Source organism: Diceros bicornis, chromosome 7, assembly GCF_020826845.1.
Source record: "Diceros bicornis minor isolate mBicDic1 chromosome 7, mDicBic1.mat.cur, whole genome shotgun sequence".
Lineage (NCBI taxonomy): Eukaryota > Metazoa > Chordata > Mammalia > Perissodactyla > Rhinocerotidae > Diceros > Diceros bicornis.
The window spans coordinates 54,617,493-54,638,074 of NC_080746.1; the positions used below are offsets into that span (position 1 = coordinate 54,617,493).

Genomic DNA, 20,582 nt, shown 5'->3' on the forward strand with positions numbered 1-20,582 from the left:
TCACATTGTGAAGTTCCTGTTGGCCTCAAGCCATGTTGGGTTATCCTTTCTAAAGCAAGAGCCAAGTCATGAAACCTGGTACCACACGTCACATAGAAAGAGACATTAGTACTTGGTGAGCCTGTGTGGATGTTGATGGCAACGTATATACCACGTTTGGGTGTGTTGCCCTGACCCATTTATCAGGTAGCCCATAAAGCTGCCAGTTTTGAGTAAAGCCTAGAGTGAGAAAGGGCTCTGCAGAGCATTCGTCACATTTCCCTGCCACTGAGACTTGTGACCCAAGAGACCCAGTGGTGTCTGTGCAGGCAGAGATGTTACAGGGAGCCTTTTACAAGTTCCAACAGGAGAATCACCACACAAACCCCAAGGGTTTTGGAGTAAAGCCATATTCTTTTCTGTGGACAACTTTTATCCATTTGAAAAGCAGCTTCTGACTTGCTCCTGGTCCTGGTAGAGACTGACCATTTGACTATAAGCACCAAGTGACTGTGCTACCAGAACTGACAACTGAACTGGGTGTTATCTGATGCACTGAACCAAAAGATGGACATGCATGGAAGCATTCCTTGTGAAATGGAAGCAACACATATGAGACCAAGCAGATGGCTCAGACTCCGTGGTCCCTACGCCTATTTTTGCCACTTCTTCCTCAAGCCACACCTGTGACCTTATTGGGAATTCCTTATCCCCAGTTAGTGGAGGAGGAAAAAGTAGGCCTGGCTCGTGGGTGGATGTCATGGTGTGCTGGCACCAGCCAGAAGTAGATGGCAGCTGCATTACAACCCCAGTCTGAACACACAAGTGGTGAAGGGAAATCTTCCCAGCAGGCAGACCTTCAGGGAGTACATCTCGTTGTCCATTTTGTGTAGAAGGAGAGATGGCCCGAGGTACTGATTCACTTTAACTCCTGGGTAGTTGATAACGGCTGTCTGGATGGCCAAGGTCTTGGTATAGACAAAATAGGAAAGTTGGTATCAATGAGGTGTGTGGACGGACCTCTCAGAATAGTCACAGGGTGTGAAGATATGCGTGTCCCACGTGAATGCCACACCAGAGGGTACCTATGACAGAGGAAGCCCTCCACACTTAGGTGGACAACACGACTTGTGCCTATCAGTCAGCTTCTTCCCAGCGCCCCAGTGCTTGTTCAATGGGCCCATGTACAAGGTGACCACAGCAGCCACAGAGGAGGTTGTGCGTGGGTTCCACACCACGGACTTACCACGGCTCCTCTGACTACAGCCTCAGCTCAGTGCCCAACCTGCCAACAGCAGAGGCCACTGCCAAACCCGCAAACTGGCACCACTTCCCTGAGGCATCAGCCAGCTACCTGTTGGTTACATCGGATCTCTCCCCTCATAGAGGAGGCAACACTTTTTTCTACTCCTAGAGATGGGAATATAACTGGGTATAGATTCGCCTTCCTCGTCCACAGTGCTTTTGCTGGAACCACTGTTCACAGTCTTACAGGAGAGCCCTATCTATTACTATGGCATCCTCTACATCAGGGCCTCTGATGAGGGGAGCATCTTACTGCAAAGGAACTGAAGTACTGGGCTCACAGGTTTAGCTTCATCTCCTATCACCCAGAAGCATCTGGCTTGATGGAACTGTGGAATGGTCTGCAGAAGGCATAGTTACAGAACAATCTGGGGGACACTATCCTGTACGTACAGGATGCAATATATACTTTATACCAGTGGCCAAGTATGCCATCTTCCTATAGTCAGAATGCATAGATCGGGAACCAAAGAATATAGAGGAGTGGCCTCTCTCACTACTACCTCATAAACTCACTGGAAGAATGTTTGCTGCCTGTGCCTGTGACCTTGGACTTGGTGGTTTGGAGCACCAAGCACTAGTTCCCAGGGGAGGAACAGTTCCACCAGAGAACACAGTAATTCATCTGATGAATTGGAAGCTGAAACTGCCCTTTGACCATTTTAGGCTCTTCATGACCGGGAGTCAACAGGCAAAGAAGGGAATCACTACTATATAAACCAAAGTGATGGATCCCAATTACTAAGAGGAAATTTCATTGTTACCTCAAAACAGGGGCAGGCAGGACTACGACTGGCGCCCAGGATATTAACTGGGGAGCCCCCTAGTACTCCCTTGCCCAATGGTCCTGGTCGATAGTAAATGGGGCAAGCCAATAAAGACCAGAGCACTGAAGACTCCAGTCCTTCAGGAATAAAGGTTTGGATCACCCCACCAGGTAGAGAAGTCTACCCACCTGAGGTGTTGTGAGAGGGTAAGGGGGACATAGAATGATGGTGGGCAATGGCAGCTCTGATTACCAATTTGATTACCAATCAGCTATGGAGGTGGTGACTGTAGCAGCCACGTGTTGTGTTAATTGTTTCTTTTGTACCCACTCTCTTACACAAAGAACACCAGCAGTGACAGATGTTTTAGTTTTAAGTGGTTGTATGGTGCATTGACAGCACCTTGCTAATACAGTAGCTGATGGGACTTCGTATGTCCTGTATCTTAGGGATAACACTTTTCACTGGCTGAAGGACAAGAGTGAATGCTGAGAGGCAAAGAGGTAGACTGTGCCAGATATCTTCCCTCTGCCTCTCAAATGATCTCTCCACCCTTCCTCACTGAGCTCTCTGACCTGGGAGGTTGGCTTGTATGGGAAACATCATCAGACCACCATGCCTGTTGTCTTCTGGTTGGTTTTGGCCAAGGAGAGCCCTGGCAGATCAAAGGGAGTGAGCAATGAGGTCAAGATACTTATTTCCATTGCTGCCTCCATGCAGGGCTGTCTTGGGCTGGCTGTGTCCCTCAACCAAAGGTCATTGCCCCTATCAAGGCATGGATGGGGCATGGAGGGAAGGAAAGAAGGTGGCTCTGGCTCTCCCCTTGGAAGAATCATGAAGTGGGTGGTGGTGACGTACATAGGGAGGCCTGGGTTCTGGTTCTAGCCCTGACCCAGTTCCCTGTGTAGTGTTACCCAAATCTTTGAACTTATCCGGGCTGTCAATTTATTCTACTGTTATATGCACGTGGTAGATAGACTCTAAGACAGATCACATGACTCCTGCCTCCTGGTATTCACAGCCCTGTGTATTCCCCTCCCTTTGAGTGTGGGTGGAACCTGTGTCTTGCTTTTAACCTACAGAATAAAGCAAAGGTGTTGGGCTGTCACTCCCATGATTACGTTACTTTAGATTACGTTACCTTATACAAGACTCTGTCTTGCTAGCAGACTCGCTCTGTTGTTGGCTTTGAAGAAGCAAGGTGCCATGAATCCTGCAACCAACCACCTGAGGGAGTTTGGAAGCAGATCCTTCCTTAGTTGAGCCTCCAGAAGAGAACTCAGCTCTGACTGAAGCCTTGATTGCAGCTTGTGAGACCCTCAGCAGAGGTCCCAGCTAAGCCGGGCCCAGACTGCCAACCTACAGAAACTATGATATGTGTGTGTTGTTTTAAGTCACTAAGTTTCTGATAATTGTTATGCAACATAGAAAACTAATACAATGCATGGTTTATAAAAATGCTGGTTAAATTAGAAAAAAATCAGAATACTGAATGCTGAGGAAGAGATGGTGAAACCTGGAAACCTACATTGTTAACTGATATTAACACTACTTTCTTTTATTATGAAAGTTTTCAAACATACACAAAAATAGGAAGAACAGTATGAACCCAAGCACAACCACGCCCTAGATTCAAAAATTAAGATTTTTCCATCCTTCATTTATCCCTCTCTTTTTGCATAATAATTTCCAAATGAATCCCAGACATTGTGTCATGTCCTCTACACTCATTCATGTATGTGTATTTGAAAAAAAATGGCTAACTTCTTACATAACCACCTCGCCATTTTGACATCTAAAAAACTTAGGAATAACCTTGTATCAGCTAATGCTCAGTCCATATTCAAATGTTTCCAACTATCTAAGAATATCTTGACATTAATACACCTTTTGTAACTTGTAATACGAAACAATATGTAACTAGAGCCTTAATAAAGTTCATATTCTTTTATCCAGTATAGCTAATCCTGGGGGTTTATCACAAGGAAAAAATTCAAAAGATGGCAAAAGCATGATATCTATTAAAGAATTATTCATAATTGTGAGAAATTGCAAACCACTCAGATATGTCGTCTATCAGTCAGGGTACACTCTGGAAAACAGAGTCCTCATCAGTGGTTCAATGGTGGGAAATTAGAATGAGGGAGTGATTACAAAGGTGTTGGGATATGAAGCAGGTCAGAAATTGGCAACAGCAGGAAGCTTCTCCCACCCCTGGGGAGGGGGAGGGACAAAGGGAGGAAGGAGGCGGTGGTACCTGAGCCCAGAAATTGGGGCCACATAGAGAGGGTGTCTGAAGAGGCCAGAACCAGAGAGGAGACACAGCCATTACTGGGACAGTGTCTAAAACAGAGAGAAAGGGGGAGAAATCTCCTGGCTTCTGCCTTTCTCCTGTCCTCCAATCTCCTGCAAGTGTCTCCTATTGACTGAATCCAGCCAGAAGCCAGTGGCAAGGAATGCTGGAAAGTGAAGTTTTCAGGGTCAGTCCCTTGCGGGGCAGAGGTCATTCCCTAACCTCCCTCTTGGGAGCCCTGTCAGGTTTGGGAAGGTCAGGGAATGGATCTGAGAGCAAACAGGCATATGTCTGGCACATCAACAGGGGCCCTAAAATCCTTCCAGAACAAGATTAGTGCTAAATAAAAATATCCAACAAAAGATAATTACTAACTTAGGACACATCCACTCAATGTTTTCCTTGACCATTGAAATTATAATTATAAAGATTATGTAGCAATATGGAAAACATTTATACTGAATTATAATACAACATCATTTCTCTTCTGTACTTTTTCTTTTTTATACCACCTATCTCTAACATAAAAAAATGAATCTACTTATTTATCATGTTTATTGTTTATCGACTCACACACCATTCCCCACCCCTGCTAGAAAGTTAGCTCTATGACGGGCAAAAATCTTTGCTTTTTATTTGTTTGTTTGTTGATGTATCTCAAGTGAACTGTGCCCGAAACAGAGTAGGTGCTCAGTAAATATTGTTGACTGAATAAAGTGACGTGAAGAAAGCAAAACACAACACACACTTCACAAGGTTGTTGTGAGGGTTAGATGAGATGGCGTGTGTACAACCCCTGGCATAATAGCAGGTATTTAGTGTACTTAGTAAAGGTTAATTTCACTGTGGTAGGAGAGAGCTGGTGGAGGAGGAAGGGCTGAAAGTCCACTGGACTGTGGTGTCTATCTCCACATACAGGTTAACATCAAAAGGGAAGATAGAAAAACCTCCATGATAATTTCCAAAGAATCAATGTGGTGTGATGAACAGAAGCCTGGATCTATAGTCAGCTCTGCCACTCACTAGCTCTGGGCCCTTGGTCAAATTACCTAACCTCTCTGGGCTATACTTTCCTTATATATAAAATTGGAATAATAATACTTGTCTCAGTGTGTTGTACAAATGGTGCCCAGCACAGGGCTTGGCATCTAGTGGATGCTCAATAACGCTGGTTTCTTTAGTGCTCATCCTTCCTTTCTTCCTCCTGGGAGTCCTGGCCAGGTCTGGAGCTGTCCGGAGTGCTGAAGACATCCTTCCCCCTCTCCCTCCCTCCCTCTCTCCCTCAGGGCCTCTTCCCTTCACCCCCTCCTTCCTTTCTGTGCTTGGCTCCCCAGAGCCCTAGGGTCTGAACAGATTGAATTTTCCAAGTGGCTTCTTCAGGCCCTGAGGAGGACAGGAAGGAAATGAGCCATATATGAGACACTCCCCACCCAGGAGTCTCGGGAAGCTGACGGGCAGCAGGAGTGGTGACCGTGTACGCTGTGGTGGGAGTGGGGGCTCCCCAGGACAGAGCCTGCTTGGAGAGTTTGACATCCAAGGACCCTGGTGCAGGAACCTTAGGATCTGCAAAGAGGCAATGAGTCAGCACAGCATGGCAGGTGGGTCTTTGGGGAGCTTGCCCTGAGGAAGGCAAGAAGGACCAGGTTGGGGGTCAAGAGGGTGACCCTTGGCTACAGGGGCCCTGGCTCTGCAGGAATCCCCCACCCCCCTTCTCTGGGTTCCTATCACTTTCCCTATCTTGGTCATTTGTCTGTTAAAGCAGCTAAAGGCATCTTCATCTTTTTGGGTTATGATAGTATGGAGTCGATTATCTCCATGAACTTGGCGCTATGAGCCAAGCAACCTGTGGCTAATCCTTGATGTCCATCTCCTTGAGTCTAAAAATACAAATGGTCTCCCCCTAGGAAGGTGGCACATTAACCCACCCAGAGGTGAGGCCACTGGCATCTCACACGCTCCTCAGGGCAGGGTTGGGAGAGGGGACATGGCCAGCTCCAGAGACAAAAATCTGTTTCCTGATTTGTATTGACAACTAGAACATCAAAGCTGAAGGATCTTTGGAGACCTAAACATCTCAACAGAGCCCTCTCTATACGGAAGGCACAGAAAGAGGTCTGGACTCCACCCCACAGGACTCTTGTCCTGCCCCGAGGCTGGCCCTGCTAAGGGCCTGAGCATTTTATGAGACCCTGCAGGCCATCAGCTGTAGGATGCTGGTGACACTGAGCACGGCCAGCAGGAGCGCAGGGCCAGGGGAGCCTGCTGCTGCTTTGTGGGACCGAGGGAAGTCCACACTCCTTTCTGTACCTCAGTTTCCCCATATGTACACAGAGGAGTTGGTTTAGATGCTCAGATCTCCAAGGATCCTTCAGCTCTGATGTTCTAGGTGTTCAAAGAAAAAGGGGTGATTTTTGTCTTTGGCTGGGAAGCCCCAGTCCCAAATCAGCCCTAGCTTTTGGTGAGACCTCAGAGAAGCCGCTGTCCTGCCCAGAGTCAGTTTCGTCCTCTAGAAAAGAGGGTAAGTAGTCTCGTCTCGGTGCCTCTGGGAGGACCAGGCAAAGCAGCGGATCGCTGGTGCTTTGCAAAGTACAGGTTGAGACGAGAGGCGGAATCACTGGTATCAGCTGCATATGCCTACGTTTCCGACTGGAGATGATGAGCTCTCCATGAGCCCAGAACAACCCCGCTGCTTCGAGGGGTTCATCCTGAGGGGCGGGGATGCTAGGAGACCATTGGAGCGTCACAGCGGAAGAGGAGGGAGGGTACAGAGGGCCTCCAGAGGCTGGCGGAAGAGCAGCTCTCCCTGGGTCACTGAGCCCTGAGCTGGGAGAACCGGAGCATCACAGGCCCAAGGGGCCCAGGGTTGGCCAACCGTACGGAGGGGCTTCTTCTATGGATGCAGAGGCTGAGGCCTCAAGGGGGACAGGGGCAGGACTGGGGCTGAACTCAGGCCCCACCTCCCCGTTCAGCTCTTTACACCACAGTACACCTCCCTCCCCTCAAAGATCCAAAGATGGTGATAACTATTCCATTTAGTTAGTTAGTACCACTCACCTACCTGCTGACCACAGTGAGCATTCCCACTGTAGATACTCTACACAGTTGGTCTTCGCCACAGCTCTACCAGGTAGCTATTCTCATCCCCATTTTACAGAAGAGGAAACTGAGGCTCAGAAAAGTTAAGCTTCTTGTCCAGAGTTAGGGCTAGTGAGTGATAGTCAGGGTTTATCCCTCTGTGTGACTCCAAGGCCCTTCTTATTCCTCTGCTCTGAACATAATTCCTAAGGAGCTACTCTGCACAGACCATCGCTCTTGACATTGGGAGAGCATCCTCTTGCTCTCCCAAGTGTGGGCTCATTCCAGCCCTGCCTCGTCTGGGAAGCCCCCCATGAGCCCTCCTCATGAGGCACTCAGAACCTCCCCACTGGTCCTGCCTACTGCCCGCACTTGTGGTCAGCTCTCCTCTGGCTGGGACCTGCCTCCCTTCCAGCCTGGCAGTTTCTGAAGGGTGAGATGGGATCGTATGTCTTCCTGGGGCACCCATGGTAGAAGGCTGCTGGCTACACAGAGGGTGTGGGAGGACTCGGCTGGATCCTGTGGGTGGGAATGGGCAATGGCAGAAATGCAGGCAGAGGCCAGGTGGGAGTTGCAGGTCTGCAGGATGGCCATCAAAGTCCTGGGACAGTAGGATGGAGTGGGGACTGACCCAGGCCAAATGTCCTGGTTGAGGAGGCCCTGTGTGGGGTGGGGGATGAGCTGAACAGATTTGTCCAAATCCTGTCTCTCTGCCAAGTTCATTCAATATCCCTTAGTTTCCTCATCTGTAGGATGGGGATAGAAAGAACTTGTCTGAACAGGGCTGTGAGGCAGATCAGAGATGGCACTGTGTACGTGCATTGTAAACCCTCTAGCCACAAACACACAATGGAAATGCTACCTGCATCCAGGCCCTGCTTATGCTACGGGGCCCACGGAGTCCAGCAGAGTCAAGTGCTGGGGATGGGGCTGGGCTCAAGTGTAAGAGGGGGGATGCTCAAGGGGCACCAGGAGAACTTGGCCCACTTTGGTGGATGAGTAAAGGCAGAAATAATAATCTTAGGTCGAAAGAGGGAGGATTGATTGAATACCTACTTACCAGAGACTATGCTAAGTGCAAAATAGACATAAATGATAAACATACTTCTTAGTACTGTTGTGATATTGAATGACTAAATGTTTATAAAAGTACTTTAGGACAACACAGAACAAGTTGTTGGTAAATATCAGCAATTGTCAGAGCCAGTGGGGAAGAGGCTGGTGAGATGTTAGTCAGAATTATTGGGTGGGCAGGCTGGAAGGGACATGTTAATACAAATCTATCCACAGTCGAGGGGATGTTTTTTGCACCAGGTGGAACCCACATTTGGTGGCCTTGGCTATTGTTACAGGGGGAGCAGAGAAAGAGGAAATTCCTCCTTTCCCCAGACTGATGGGCAGGCAGGGGTGGGGAGTGACAGCAGAGGAGAGGGGTGGACCTGAGTGCTCGGAGCACCTCTCCAGGGCCACAGAATCCTGGGCATAAGGGAAGGCCTGCGAAGGTGAGCCTGCCACCTCTGCCCCCAGTCGTGGTGCTCTGCATGCACTCGGCATTCCTGGGGGGCTCCGAGCAGACCGCCCTGCTGAGCCGAGTGTGGGCCCAGGGCCTGCCAGGCGAGAGGCTGGTCTTTGTGCCCTATGACACCAACCGCTCCTACCCGGCCCTCGGCGACTGCGGGCCCCTGCGGGAGGCCTATGACGCACTGCTCACTGTCAGTCTGGAGTCCAGCCCTGCAGACCAGGCCATCAAAGCTGCCGGGGCCAATGGAGAGAGGGCTGCCCGCCTGGAGCCACAGCAGGTAGGTCGGTGCAGGGCCCGGAGTGTGGGGCCACGGCAGGTGTGCATGTGCTCCTCACCCACTCTAGGCCTTCCTGGCCAACCAGACCCACCTCCACTGTGGGCACGTGACCTGTATGTTACATGGCAAAGTGTCTCTCTGCCTAGTCCCTGGGTGTAGTGTTTCTCTCTCTCTCTCGTAGGGGTGTGTGCGTGTATCTCTCTGTCTCTGTGTGCCTCTGTGTGTGTGTATCTCTGTCTCCTCTCTCAGATCATTCACTCTTTGACTTGCTCTGTCAATTCTCCTTCTCTCGTGTCTCTTTTGCTTCTATTTTTCTGTCTCTGACTCAGCTCCTCTATTTCTCATTTCCAGCCCAACTGCTCCTTCTCTTGCAGACATTCTTTCTCCTCTTTCTCTGCATCTCTCTGGCGGATTGTGAAGATAGGAGGAGGGGGTGTTGGGGGTGGGAGAGCGAGAGGTTTCCTGAAGTCACTGCCATGAGCCTGAGGAGCGTTGGTGGGGATGGGCCGTGGCTGGGTTTTGGCTTATGGGACTCAACAGCTTGAGTCTCCCTTGGGATGTCTGCTTCTGGTGATAAGGAGACAGTAGTGGCTGGAGGTGGTGACAGGGATGCGGGTGCTGATGGCAGGTCATTCAACCAGTCATTCACCTGACGAGTGTGAATTGAGGCCCTCTCATGTGCCACTGTGCCGGGTGTCAGGGCCACGGTGATGGACAAGACACACCTGGCCTTCAAAGAGCTTCCACTCGGTTAGGGCAAGACAGACAATAACCAAGCAACCCAATACCCAAATTCAAACAGTGATCACGTCAAAAGGAAATAAAACAGGATAAAGTGACAGAGAGTGGCCGGGATGGAATAGCGGGCAACAAGAGGTAGGACGCGCAGGGAAGCCCACCCTAAAGAGGTGACGCGTGAGCTGAGCTCTGAATGATGAGGAGGCAGCTGAGTGAAGATCTGGATGAAGAGCAACCAGGCGGGAGGAACAGCCAGTGCAAAGGCCCTGAGGCAGCATGAGCTTCGATGGCAGAGGACCAGGCAGTGAGAGTGTGGAGTCGTGAGTGACAGGGAGCAGGATCGAGATGAGCTTGAGGCCTGACCATGTGAGGCATCATAAGCCAGGACAAGGAGTCTGAACTTATAATAAATGAAATGGGAAATCATCACTGGGTTTTAAGTAAGAGATGGTTTGATTTATGTTTTTTAAAAAAATCACTTTGGTTGCTTTATGGGGAATGGCCTGAAGAGGGCCACATGAAGCAAGGAGGCCCTCAGCCCCAGGTGGTCCAGGTGAGCAGTGAGGGGGTTGGACCAGGGGGCAGGAGGAGGGGTGGTGATAGGTCAGTTTTGTTGGGAATAAATTCTGAAATAAAGCCAAACAGATTTGACGATGAACTGGAAGAGAGAACGAGGCGTTAGGAATCAAGGCTTGAGAAACTGGGCAGGCTGAGTTCCATTTTCTAAAATGCAGGAGGAGTGGAGTTTGGTGTGGTAGAACCAGGCGGGGCCTTGTAGAACCAGGAGTTGTTTTGGACATATTAGGTAGGTTTGAGATGCCTGTGAAACCTCAGAGGTGGTGGTGGTAGTGGTGGTGGTGGTGGTGGCCGTGGAGACTGTGAGGCTGCTGAGTGGGGACTGAGGTAATGATGGGACCAAAGAGAGGACTGTGTTGAGAGTGGAGGTAGGGGAGGGATAATTCAGACAACTGCTGCTGGCAGGAGGACCAGGACCCAGAGGTGTCTGGGAGCCTGTGCCATGGGGTTATGGGGTCGAGGGACCTTCTCTTCCACAGGTGTCCCCGCTCTTTGGAACCATCTATGAAGTTATTGTCCTGCTGGCCCATGCCTTGAACCACTCTGAGAGCCACAGAGCAGGGCTCTCAGGGGCGCAGTTAGGGGACCACACAGGGGCTGTGAATGTGGCTGGCTTTAGCCAGAGGATTCGGATGGATGAGAAGGGCAGAAGGCTGGCTCAGTATATCATTTTGGACAGAGATGGTGGGGGGAGCCAGCTGGTCCCCACCCACATACTGGACACCGGCACATGGCAAGTGCAGCTGCTAGGCAGGGCCATACACTTTCCAGGAGGGGGCCCTCTGGCACGCAACTCCAGCTGCTGGTTTCACCCCAATACACTATGCATGAGAGGTAATTTATCATCCATCCATGAATCCACTCATTCATCCACCTATCCATCTGTCCATCTGTCCCATTCATCCATCCATCCATCCATCCATCCATCCATCCATCCATCCATCCATCCATCTGTCCATCCATCCGTTCATCCATCCATCCATCCGTTCAACCATCCATCCAGCCGTTCATCCATCCGTCCATCCACCCATCAGTTCATCCATCCATCCATCCATCCACCCATCCATCCATCCATCCATCCACCCATCCATTCATCTATACATCCATCCATCCATCCATCCATCCATCCATCCATCCGCCCACCCACCCATCCATCCGTCATCCATTCATTAAGGCTCTCCATGTGGACAGTCACGTGAGGAGCAGGAGCAGGTGCAAAGGAGAGACTTGACACTCTGTTGAGAAGACTGAACCAGCAGTTGTGAAGCACCAGGGAAGATTAGCAAGGCCTCCCTCAGCTGAGCAGGGCTAAAACATTTACAGACCATGTTCCCGTCTCTCAGCTCTCCTAAACGGCACCACAGCCTTGTGACGAGTCCATTACCCTCCATGGGCCCCAGTGGAGAACTGAAGCTCAGAAAGTCTTAGCGACTTGCCCAAGGTCACACAGAGTGGTGGCTGAGTTCATGCCGAGCCCAAGTCCACTGACCCCAAGTGTAGGATTCCTTCCACCTCCTGACACTGGGGAGTGTGAGACACGAGGCACACACTGTTCTGATTCCTAATGTTCATCCATCCCAGACCTTCATCCCTGATGGAATTGTACCAACACGCAAGTGCACAGGCATATGGAGATGAGCACGCACATATTCGTGTAAGCAAGTGCCCCCACATTCCCTAATGCACACCTAGTTACGGTGACCGCCGTTGGTGGGTGGCCCCAGGATGGCCAGGCTTGCCGACTCGCTGCCCACCCTAACCCTTCAGCGGCCCCACCCCACTCGTGACCCGGGCTCTGCCCGCTCTTCCTGCCCCAGCTCCGACATCACACCTCTGTGCATTTCCCCAGACGCGCGCCGCCCTCTCAGGCCTCCCTGGGCACGTGCATTTCCTCTTCTTGGGGTTCTCCTGCCTTGCCTGGCTAAACCCTACCTGTCCTTCCAGAACAGCTCTGCGGGCAGGGTTGGGGGGCCCCTCCTCTGTGCTCCCCACAGCCCCTGAGTGCGTGGCTTTATAGAGTGTGTGTGCTGGGCTGGGACGACCAGATTTGTGGTTCCCCAGACCAGACGGGAGCTCATAGCCAGAAGCCTTCACCCGATTGTTTCTGTGCCCCTCTTCTTCCACAAATAGTGACTGAGGACCTACTGTGCACCAGGCACTGTGCTCAGCCCAGGGACATAGGAGTGAATGAAACAACGTCCCTGCCCCTAGAGCTGATGTTCTTGAAGACCAGGCCCCGGCCCTGCTCTCCAGGGCCTCTGGCTGGTGGCAGAGACAGGGCCAGCCAGAGACCACACCACACAGTGCAGTCAGATCCGCGCCAGGGGCAGCCAGGGGCTGGCGGAGCGCGGAGGAGAGCTTTACAAACCCTCCTCCACCAGCCCTGGCTCAGAGGCTTTGCCCTCTGTCAGGTTTTAATTCATTCATTCAGCAAATCGATCAGCAAACACTTATCGAACATCCACTGTGTCCTAAGCTCGGTGCTGAGAACTGAGGATGCCACGGCAGATGAGATTGTGGTCACTGCCAGCCCCCGTGATGGAGCTCACCGGGCCCTGGGGGCTGGGGGGCAAGGGCAGGGCCCTAAGAGGGGACCCCGAGGGGTGCAGGTAGCCTGAGTAGCAGCACGGGCCTCAGGATTTTTCTTCTCACAGCGATCCAAAAATGGCAACTCACACTCTAGCCAGGATTGTTGTGGTTATCACCAATGCAATGATCAGGCTCGTGGACCAGAGACCAGACAGCAGGGGCTGTGGGGCAAACGTACTTAGGGCTGCAGCTCGACACTGCTGCTGACGAGCTGTGTGACCTTGGGCAAAGTCACTTACCCTCTCTGAGTCTCCACTTCGTATCTATGAATAGGACCCAAGACCTAGCACCCTCACCTGCTTGTCCTTGCACGTGGGATGGGGCGGACCCCAGCAGCAGGCCCTGTGCTTCCCAGGGGAGAGGAAGGGGCCATGTGGTCACATCTTCTCAGTGAGAACCACTCCACAGTGGCACCTAGGAACTGGGGACTGGCTGGACTTGTCCCGTCCAAGGCTGGCTTCTCTGCTCCCTGTGCCACGGGCCTTGTTTGCTGTGATTGTTGAACCTTCCAGATTCGTTCATTCACATCTCCTTTCAGCCTTTCCTCATTCCTTGGTGTCCTCTAATAACAAGACTCCTTCCATGCTCACTGGACCGAATGTCACCCTCCCTCTTCTCCGGAATCCCCTCCACTGACTGTTTCCCGACACTCTCTTGACATGAGCAGTCGTATCGAGGCCAGCAGTGGCCTCCGTGCGGCTGAGCCCCAGGCCCAGCCGTTAGTCTTCATCTTGCTTGGCCAACGAGCTGACGGCTCCCTCCTCCCAGCTGCACTGTCCCCCCCAGGGATCCCCCTCGCTGGTGCTCCTTCTCAGTCATCTTTTCTGTTCTCCTGCAGCTCCCACCTGTTAACCTCGGTGCTTCGAGCCCTTCCGTTCTCTCTCTGCACTCACATCCTTGATGCCTTATCCATTCTCGTGGCCCCCAGATTGACATCTCCAGTCTTGTTATCTCTAAACTCTGTATCTTGGCACGTCTGGTAGGATGCTGCTAGACACTCAGATGTTTAGTTGCATCTCAAACTTGGCATCGTCTGAAGCTGAGCTCCCATTCTGCCCCCACCTGCCTCCCGTTGCCTTCCCCGCTGCAGGTAACGGCAGCCCATCCTCTGCGAGGCTCAGGCCCCTCTGCCCCGCACTCCCACACCCAGGCTGTCAGCGCGCCTGGGGTCTCCAGCTTTACAAGTTGCCCAGAAGCAGAGCCCTGCTCACCCCTCCGCTGCCTGCACCCTGGTCCTGGCCCCCAGCATCTCTCACTGGGTTACTGCCGCAGCCTCCCTGCTTCTGCTCCTGTCCCCGTCCCTCAACCTGGCAGGTTGCAGGACCCTTTGAAAACAATCAGATCTGGTGCTCCCCTGCTCGGCACCTGCAGAGGCTCCGCCTCACCTGAAGTCAAGCCTGAGTCCTAGCCGCGACTTCACAGCGCACTGTGCCCCTCAGCTCCTGTCCTCCCTCTCCCTCCCACCCTGCTCTGCCCTCCCCGTGAACACGCCAGGCATGCTCCAGCTTCAGAGCCTTTGTGCTTGCTGCTCCCTGGGCCTGGAACACTTTTCAGCCACGCACGGTATGCTTGTTCCCTCACCTCCCGCAGATCGAGACTCAGAGCTTCCCTTAGGAGCCTGGGAGAGAGGCAGGATGGTGCAGTGTTTAGGGGCCCAGAGGCCAGAGCTAAACTGCCCGGGTTTGAACCCAGGCTCTGCCACTCGCAGACAGTTACTTATCTCTCTGTTTCCTCGTCTACAAAATGGTGATCATGACCGCCCTCCTTCCAGAGGTCATTGTGAGGAACAACTGAATTGAAATACAGAATATCCTTAGAATAGGTGCTTAGTGCAATACAGTGCACAGTAGTATGATAAGGGCTACAAGGTATTTGCTGCCATTATGATGACCTGGACTTAATTCAGATTGGGGGTCTCAGCAGGGGGCAGACAGAACAGGGCTGGTCATCCAACAAAAGGAAGGAAGGGAGGGAGGCAGCAGAGGCCAATGTTCTCTCTCCAGAATGGGGCTGGGCATTTTGCCACTGTGCCAACACAGGCCGATGCCAGGGCTGCTCAAGCAAAGCAGCCTTCTGCACCTTGCCCAGCGGTCCAAAGCAGCCTCTCTACACCCCACTCCTGACATGAGGGCTGGAGATTGGGATTCAGCGTAAGGAGGGCTCTTCCGACAGAGAGAAAGACAATGAAACTGGCGGCCAAGACAGGTAGTGAGTGGCCCGTTGAGGGGGCGTGCAAGAAGAAATAGGATAACACTTGACAGGGATACACAATTTTTATTTATTCAGCCCCTGCCCTGTCCAGGCCCTGTGTTGGGTGCCAGGGGCACCAAGATGAGTCAGACACAGGCCCTGCTGTCCAGCTGCTCTTGGTCTAGTGGGAGGGGCCTGACATATAGCAGACAAAAGGCCATGGTGTGACCAGGCCTGAAATGGGGTGTGAGCAGGGTCCGTGGGGCCCCAGAGGCAGGAACCTGAGAGCCCGGGCAGCAGTGCTGGGAATCAGCAAGTGCAGGTGACTCCCAGTCCACAGAGAGGACTTGCGCAGACGGGCGCCTCCCCCCTGGGGAGGGGGCTGGGCAGGGTTTGTGTCCCCATTTCCCAGAGGAGGACCAAGGAGCAGGTGCCGGAGCTCAGTGGAGGGGGCTGTCCTCTGTTTCAGGACTCGCAGTCGCCCCACTGCCCCCACAGGCGCGCAGCCCCTGAGTGGCCTCCTGGCTCTGGCCCTGGCCTGCGTCCTGGTGCTGGCCTGCGGGACCCTCACTTGCCTCGTCAGGTTGGACTCTGTCTGCACCCCAGCCTCATTCTGCTCCTGTGTCCCCTCCCCACAGGGCCTCTCTAGTGTGCGCACAGCCCTGGCAGCTCCAGGGGCTTTCCCATCCTCGTCCCAGGACCTCAGGACCGCCTGGCACTCCCATCCATCCTAGAGCCTCGGTCAGGGCCCTGTCGGGGCCGGGGTGCCTCCTGAGGACGTCCATTTGAGACCTGGGGAAGAAGCTGGGACCTCGGACAAGACTCTGTCACCCCCTGAGCTTCAGGCTGTGAGTCTGTACAGTGAGGGCTGGGCCAGGGTGACCCCCAGGGCCCTTCAGCTTTCAAATCAATTCTTCCTGGGCCTGAAGTCTCCCGTGTTCCCGTGTGGCCTCGGCCACATCCAAGAGGGGGCAGCGCTCCACCCCCAACCCTCACCCCAGACTCTGGCCGCCCCAGGAGGCCTCCGGGTGACAGGAACACCCAGGCTGGGGGCCAGCAGGCACATCAGGCCGGGTCCAGTCCTAGGCCAGGCTGCGGGCCTCCGTGGGGGGCGGTGCTCAGTGGTGCTCTCTCGGCCCCGCTGGGCCTGCTGGGGAGACAGGAAGGGAAACAGAGGATGGGGAGGACTCGGGGCCAGCGGCAGGTCCAAGGGGCAGACTGAGGCGGGGGTGACATTCGCACCATCCCCGCTGCCCTGCGCTTTCTCTCGCCTCCAGATTGGGCGTCCAGCAGCTGCAGCAGGTGTGGGGCTCCCACCAGATCCTGGTGACAGCCCAGGAGCTCAGCCTCATCCATGGGCCCCTCAGCAGACGGATGAGTGGGGCAGGTACTGGGCTGGGTGGGCAGCAGCGGCTGAAGCTGGGTCTAGGCCCCTGACATGCCTGCCCCCTCCAGCGGCTTCACATGGACAGTGTGAGTGAATTGAGAAGTGTGGTGGATGCTGGGAGCCTGAGGTCGGTGGCCCAGGGGTCAGCTAGGAGCCTGCCTGCCCCCCAAGAGCCCTCCAACGTGGCCCTGTACCAGGTGAGGGCCTCTGCCACCCACATGCCTGGGCCTGGGAAGCTGTAGGCAGTTTGGGAGAAACCAAGGGAGCCCATAGCCTCTTGGGCCTCTGTGTGTCCACTCTTGCTACAGAATGGGAGACAGAGGCCCCAGAGGGGCAGTGACTTTCCTGGGCCCACGATGAGTGGGTACCAGGGCTGGAAGTGGGGAGCAGGGCCCCAGCTCCTAGTCCAGTGGGGTTTGTGCTCTGAGCTTGGGAAACAACCAGTTCCTGGCCACCTGGACCTGGGCACTGCCAGCATGGGTCCACCCCAGGGCCCCTCTCAGCACTGGGGCCAGCCTAGGTCACCGTCCTGCCTGCTTTGGCGAGGGGCAGGGAGATCCCGGGTCCCTAAGGCCCTGACATGTGGGGGCAGCATGCAGCCCGGGATAGCCTCTGGACAGATCCTGGGCCACCAGCGGACAGGGAGGCTGGAAGGCCAGAGATGAGAGCACAAGATTCTGGAGTTGCTGAGGACACTGCGATCTCTCAGGGGCTGTGTTCTCAGATACCACAGTTCACCGAGGCTCCGATTCTCACGTCTATGACTCACGGTGGATGAGCTGGGCTAATTGTTCCTGTAGGAAGCGACATGAGGCTCTTGTCCTTCCTTTCCACCTTCTCCCTTGGGGAATTCCATCTTCTTTTCTTTCCTGCTGAAAGGAGGCTTTAATGATATACAAAACATGTTGGGTCTGCTCCTCTGTGTTAGCTGGCAGGCTGCGGGTGAGGCTGAGGAGGCAGAAATCCCTCAGTGATGAGGGCAGAGAGGGCTAAGGTGACAGCCAGCTCTGGGTCAGGGCGGGGCCAGGACACGGCCCCAGCCCCAGGCCTCTGCCTCTCTTGCCCTCCCCTCGAGTCCCTGGGTCACGGAGGCCCCCTCACTTTACAGGATTTGGGGCGTCGCGGGTGCCCGAGGCCTGCAGAATAAGGCTGACCTTGGGGCCAGGAGCTAACATGCCTTATACCCACCATCTCGTTAGCCCTCATGATGTGGGTGGAGGCACCATCCTCACTTTACAGAACTGGAACCTGAGGCTCAGAGACCTGAAGTCACCCGCCCAAGGTCCCATAGCTGGGGACCAGCAGCGGGTGAACTCTTGTTCTTCCTTGAAGAGTGGGTGTGGAGAGTGGGTGTGGCTGAAGAAGTTTGAAGCTGGCACAGCCCCTGAGCTGCGGCCGAGCTGCTGCCACCTCCTGAGAAAGGTAGGGCTGCAGAGGGCACGGAGGGTGGGCTGCGGAGGGGGTGCTGTCAGGAGACCCCTACCCGTCTGGATTGTTCCCTACTCAATGTGGAAGTTGGTAGCCTCAGAAAGGAAGTCCTTCTTATCATTGCCAGCACCTCAATCACAATTACACACCATCACTGTCACCATTGTACACCAGCATCCCCAGAGTCATGTCACCACCCCAACATGATCATCACCATGACCACCAGGGGCACAGTCCCCTCCGTCAGCATCACCACACGCATGATCCACGCCACCGAAGGAGCTTGTCCTGCACCCTCCATCCTTCCACCCATCCTCCCCTTTAGTCAGTATTTACTGAGCACCACCTATGCACCAGGCTGTGTTCTGGGTTTGGGGGACACAGCCATGGAGAGAGAGACAGGGTTCCTTCCCTCAGGGAGCTTCCAGTCACTCGTCATCACTGACCACATAAGCCCCTTCACCCCCGAGATTGTCAGCATCCTGAGAGGCACTGCGGGATGGAGGACAGAGCACAGGAGTTGAGTCAGGAAGTTGCCGGGTGGAATTCTGCCTCGCTGAGACCCTTAGCTTTCCTGTAAAATGAGCTAATGAGATCCACCTAGGGGAATTATGAGGATTGGAGAGAATATGTGAAATAACCTAGAACTTTCCCTGGTAAGTAGTGTGCCTTGATAAAGGATGAATTTTATTATTATTTCCAGCATGACCACTATTTGAAATCAGTTCAAGGGGATTCAGAGACTGGAGGTTAGGTTAGGCATTTCCCGGTGGGCATCTTGCAACCGATATGAGTAGATGTTTCCTAAAAGAAAAGGTCCTATATGTGGTCAAATAGGTTTGGAAATTGCCTTGGTTAGCCATAGGACTTCTCAGAACCTTTAATATACTGTTCTGGTTGTCTACGACTGTAACAACTTACCCTAAAATGTAGTGGTTTAAAACAACAACCATTTTATGATATCTTGTAGTTTTGTGGGTAGGAAATTTGGGCAGGGCTCAGCTGGGCTATGCTTCGGTTCCACTTGGCATTGGTTGGGGTCACTTGGTGGTATTCAGCTTGTAAATGAGCTGTCCAAGTTTGGCAAACTATGGCCCTCAGGCCCCATCAGGCCCACTGCCTATTTTGTAGATAGTTTTATTGGAACACAACCACACTCATTCATTTATGTATTGTCTGTGGCTGCTTTCGCCCTACAATGGCAGAGGTGAGTATTTGTGACAGAAATTGTATGGCCCACAAAGCCTAAAATATTTACTCTCTGGACTTTTTCAGAAAAGTTTGCTGACCCTGGTCCAGAGGGCCTGGAATGGCCTGACTCACACGCTCAGGGCCTTGGCAGGGCAGTCAGAAGACTGGGCTCAGCCACACCTGTCTTCCCGCTCTGGGTGGTCTCAGAGCCTCTCCACGCAGTATCTCCAGCTTGGTGACTCTGGGTAGAGAGACTTCTTATGGCCGTTCGTGGCTCCAGCAGAGAGGGCTCCAAGAGACAGAGAGTAGAAGCTTCCAGTCTCCTAAGACCCAGACCCAGAATGCACAAGACCACTCCCACCATGTTCTGTTGTCACAGCAGTCACAGACCCCACTCAGACTCAAGGGGAGGGGACAGAGTTTCCACCTCCTGAGAGCAGGAGTGTCAGAGGATTTGAGGTCCTTCTTAACTCACCATATATGCCAATATGCTGTGAATCTCTAAGGGAGGAGGCTAGTCAGGTCTCCCCTACTTAGTTGACCCCTGCACTGTTTTTGTGAAGAGGGTTGCACCAGACAAGGGTTCCATCTTTCCTCCTTGGGCAAATGCTAGCATCACTGGTTGGGTTCAAGCCCCCTGACCTGCTGGACAGCCATCAGAAAGGCTGCTTTCTGCTTAGGCTTGATCCCCTCTGCTCCTCTTCCTCTCCTCATCAGTCCCTGAGTCTAGGGGGGTGAGAATTTACATTTTTCAGGTCCGTGGTGCCACTTAGATTGGGAAACAGGCCTAGATCCCTATACTGTGGAGTTGGCTACAGCTCATTCACTTATTCATCCATAATGCTTCCCTTATTCATCCACTAACTCGTTCATCCATCCATCATCCATCATCCATCCATCCATCCATCCATCCATCCATCCATCCATCCATCTATCCATCCAACATTTCTGATGCGTCCCTGTGCACAGCAGCATGCTGGGTGCCGAGTGCTGTGGGCCCGGATATGGATTGTACCTGGTCCAGCCCTCCAGGGCTCCCTGGAGGCAGCTAAGGTGCCCATTGCCTCAGCAGATGCGGGAGCTCCGGCATGAGAAGGTCACTGCCTTCCTGGGCTTCCTCGTGGCCCCTGGGGTCAGTGCTCTGGTGATGGAGCACTGGGCATGGGGCAGCCTGGAGGACCTGCTGTGGAGTGAGGCTCTGCAGCTGGGCTGGACCTTCAAGGCCTCCCTGTGGCTGGATTTGATCCGTGTGAGTACCTTCCCCA

General features: G+C 53.2%; 1 protein-coding gene across 1 annotated transcript in view; it reads left to right on the top strand.

The window, feature by feature from the left end:
- LOC131409004 (guanylate cyclase D-like) overlaps positions 1 to 20,582 on the top strand; it is a 73,793-nt gene that overhangs the window by 30,809 nt on the left and 22,402 nt on the right. Inside the window, 7 exon segments of the mRNA XM_058546222.1 lie at positions 8,947 to 9,218; positions 11,012 to 11,366; positions 15,810 to 15,894; positions 16,589 to 16,694; positions 16,767 to 16,895; positions 18,031 to 18,120; positions 20,390 to 20,566. Coding sequence (XP_058402205.1) covers positions 8,947 to 9,218; positions 11,012 to 11,366; positions 15,810 to 15,894; positions 16,589 to 16,694; positions 16,767 to 16,895; positions 18,031 to 18,120; positions 20,390 to 20,566 — 1,214 coding nt within the window.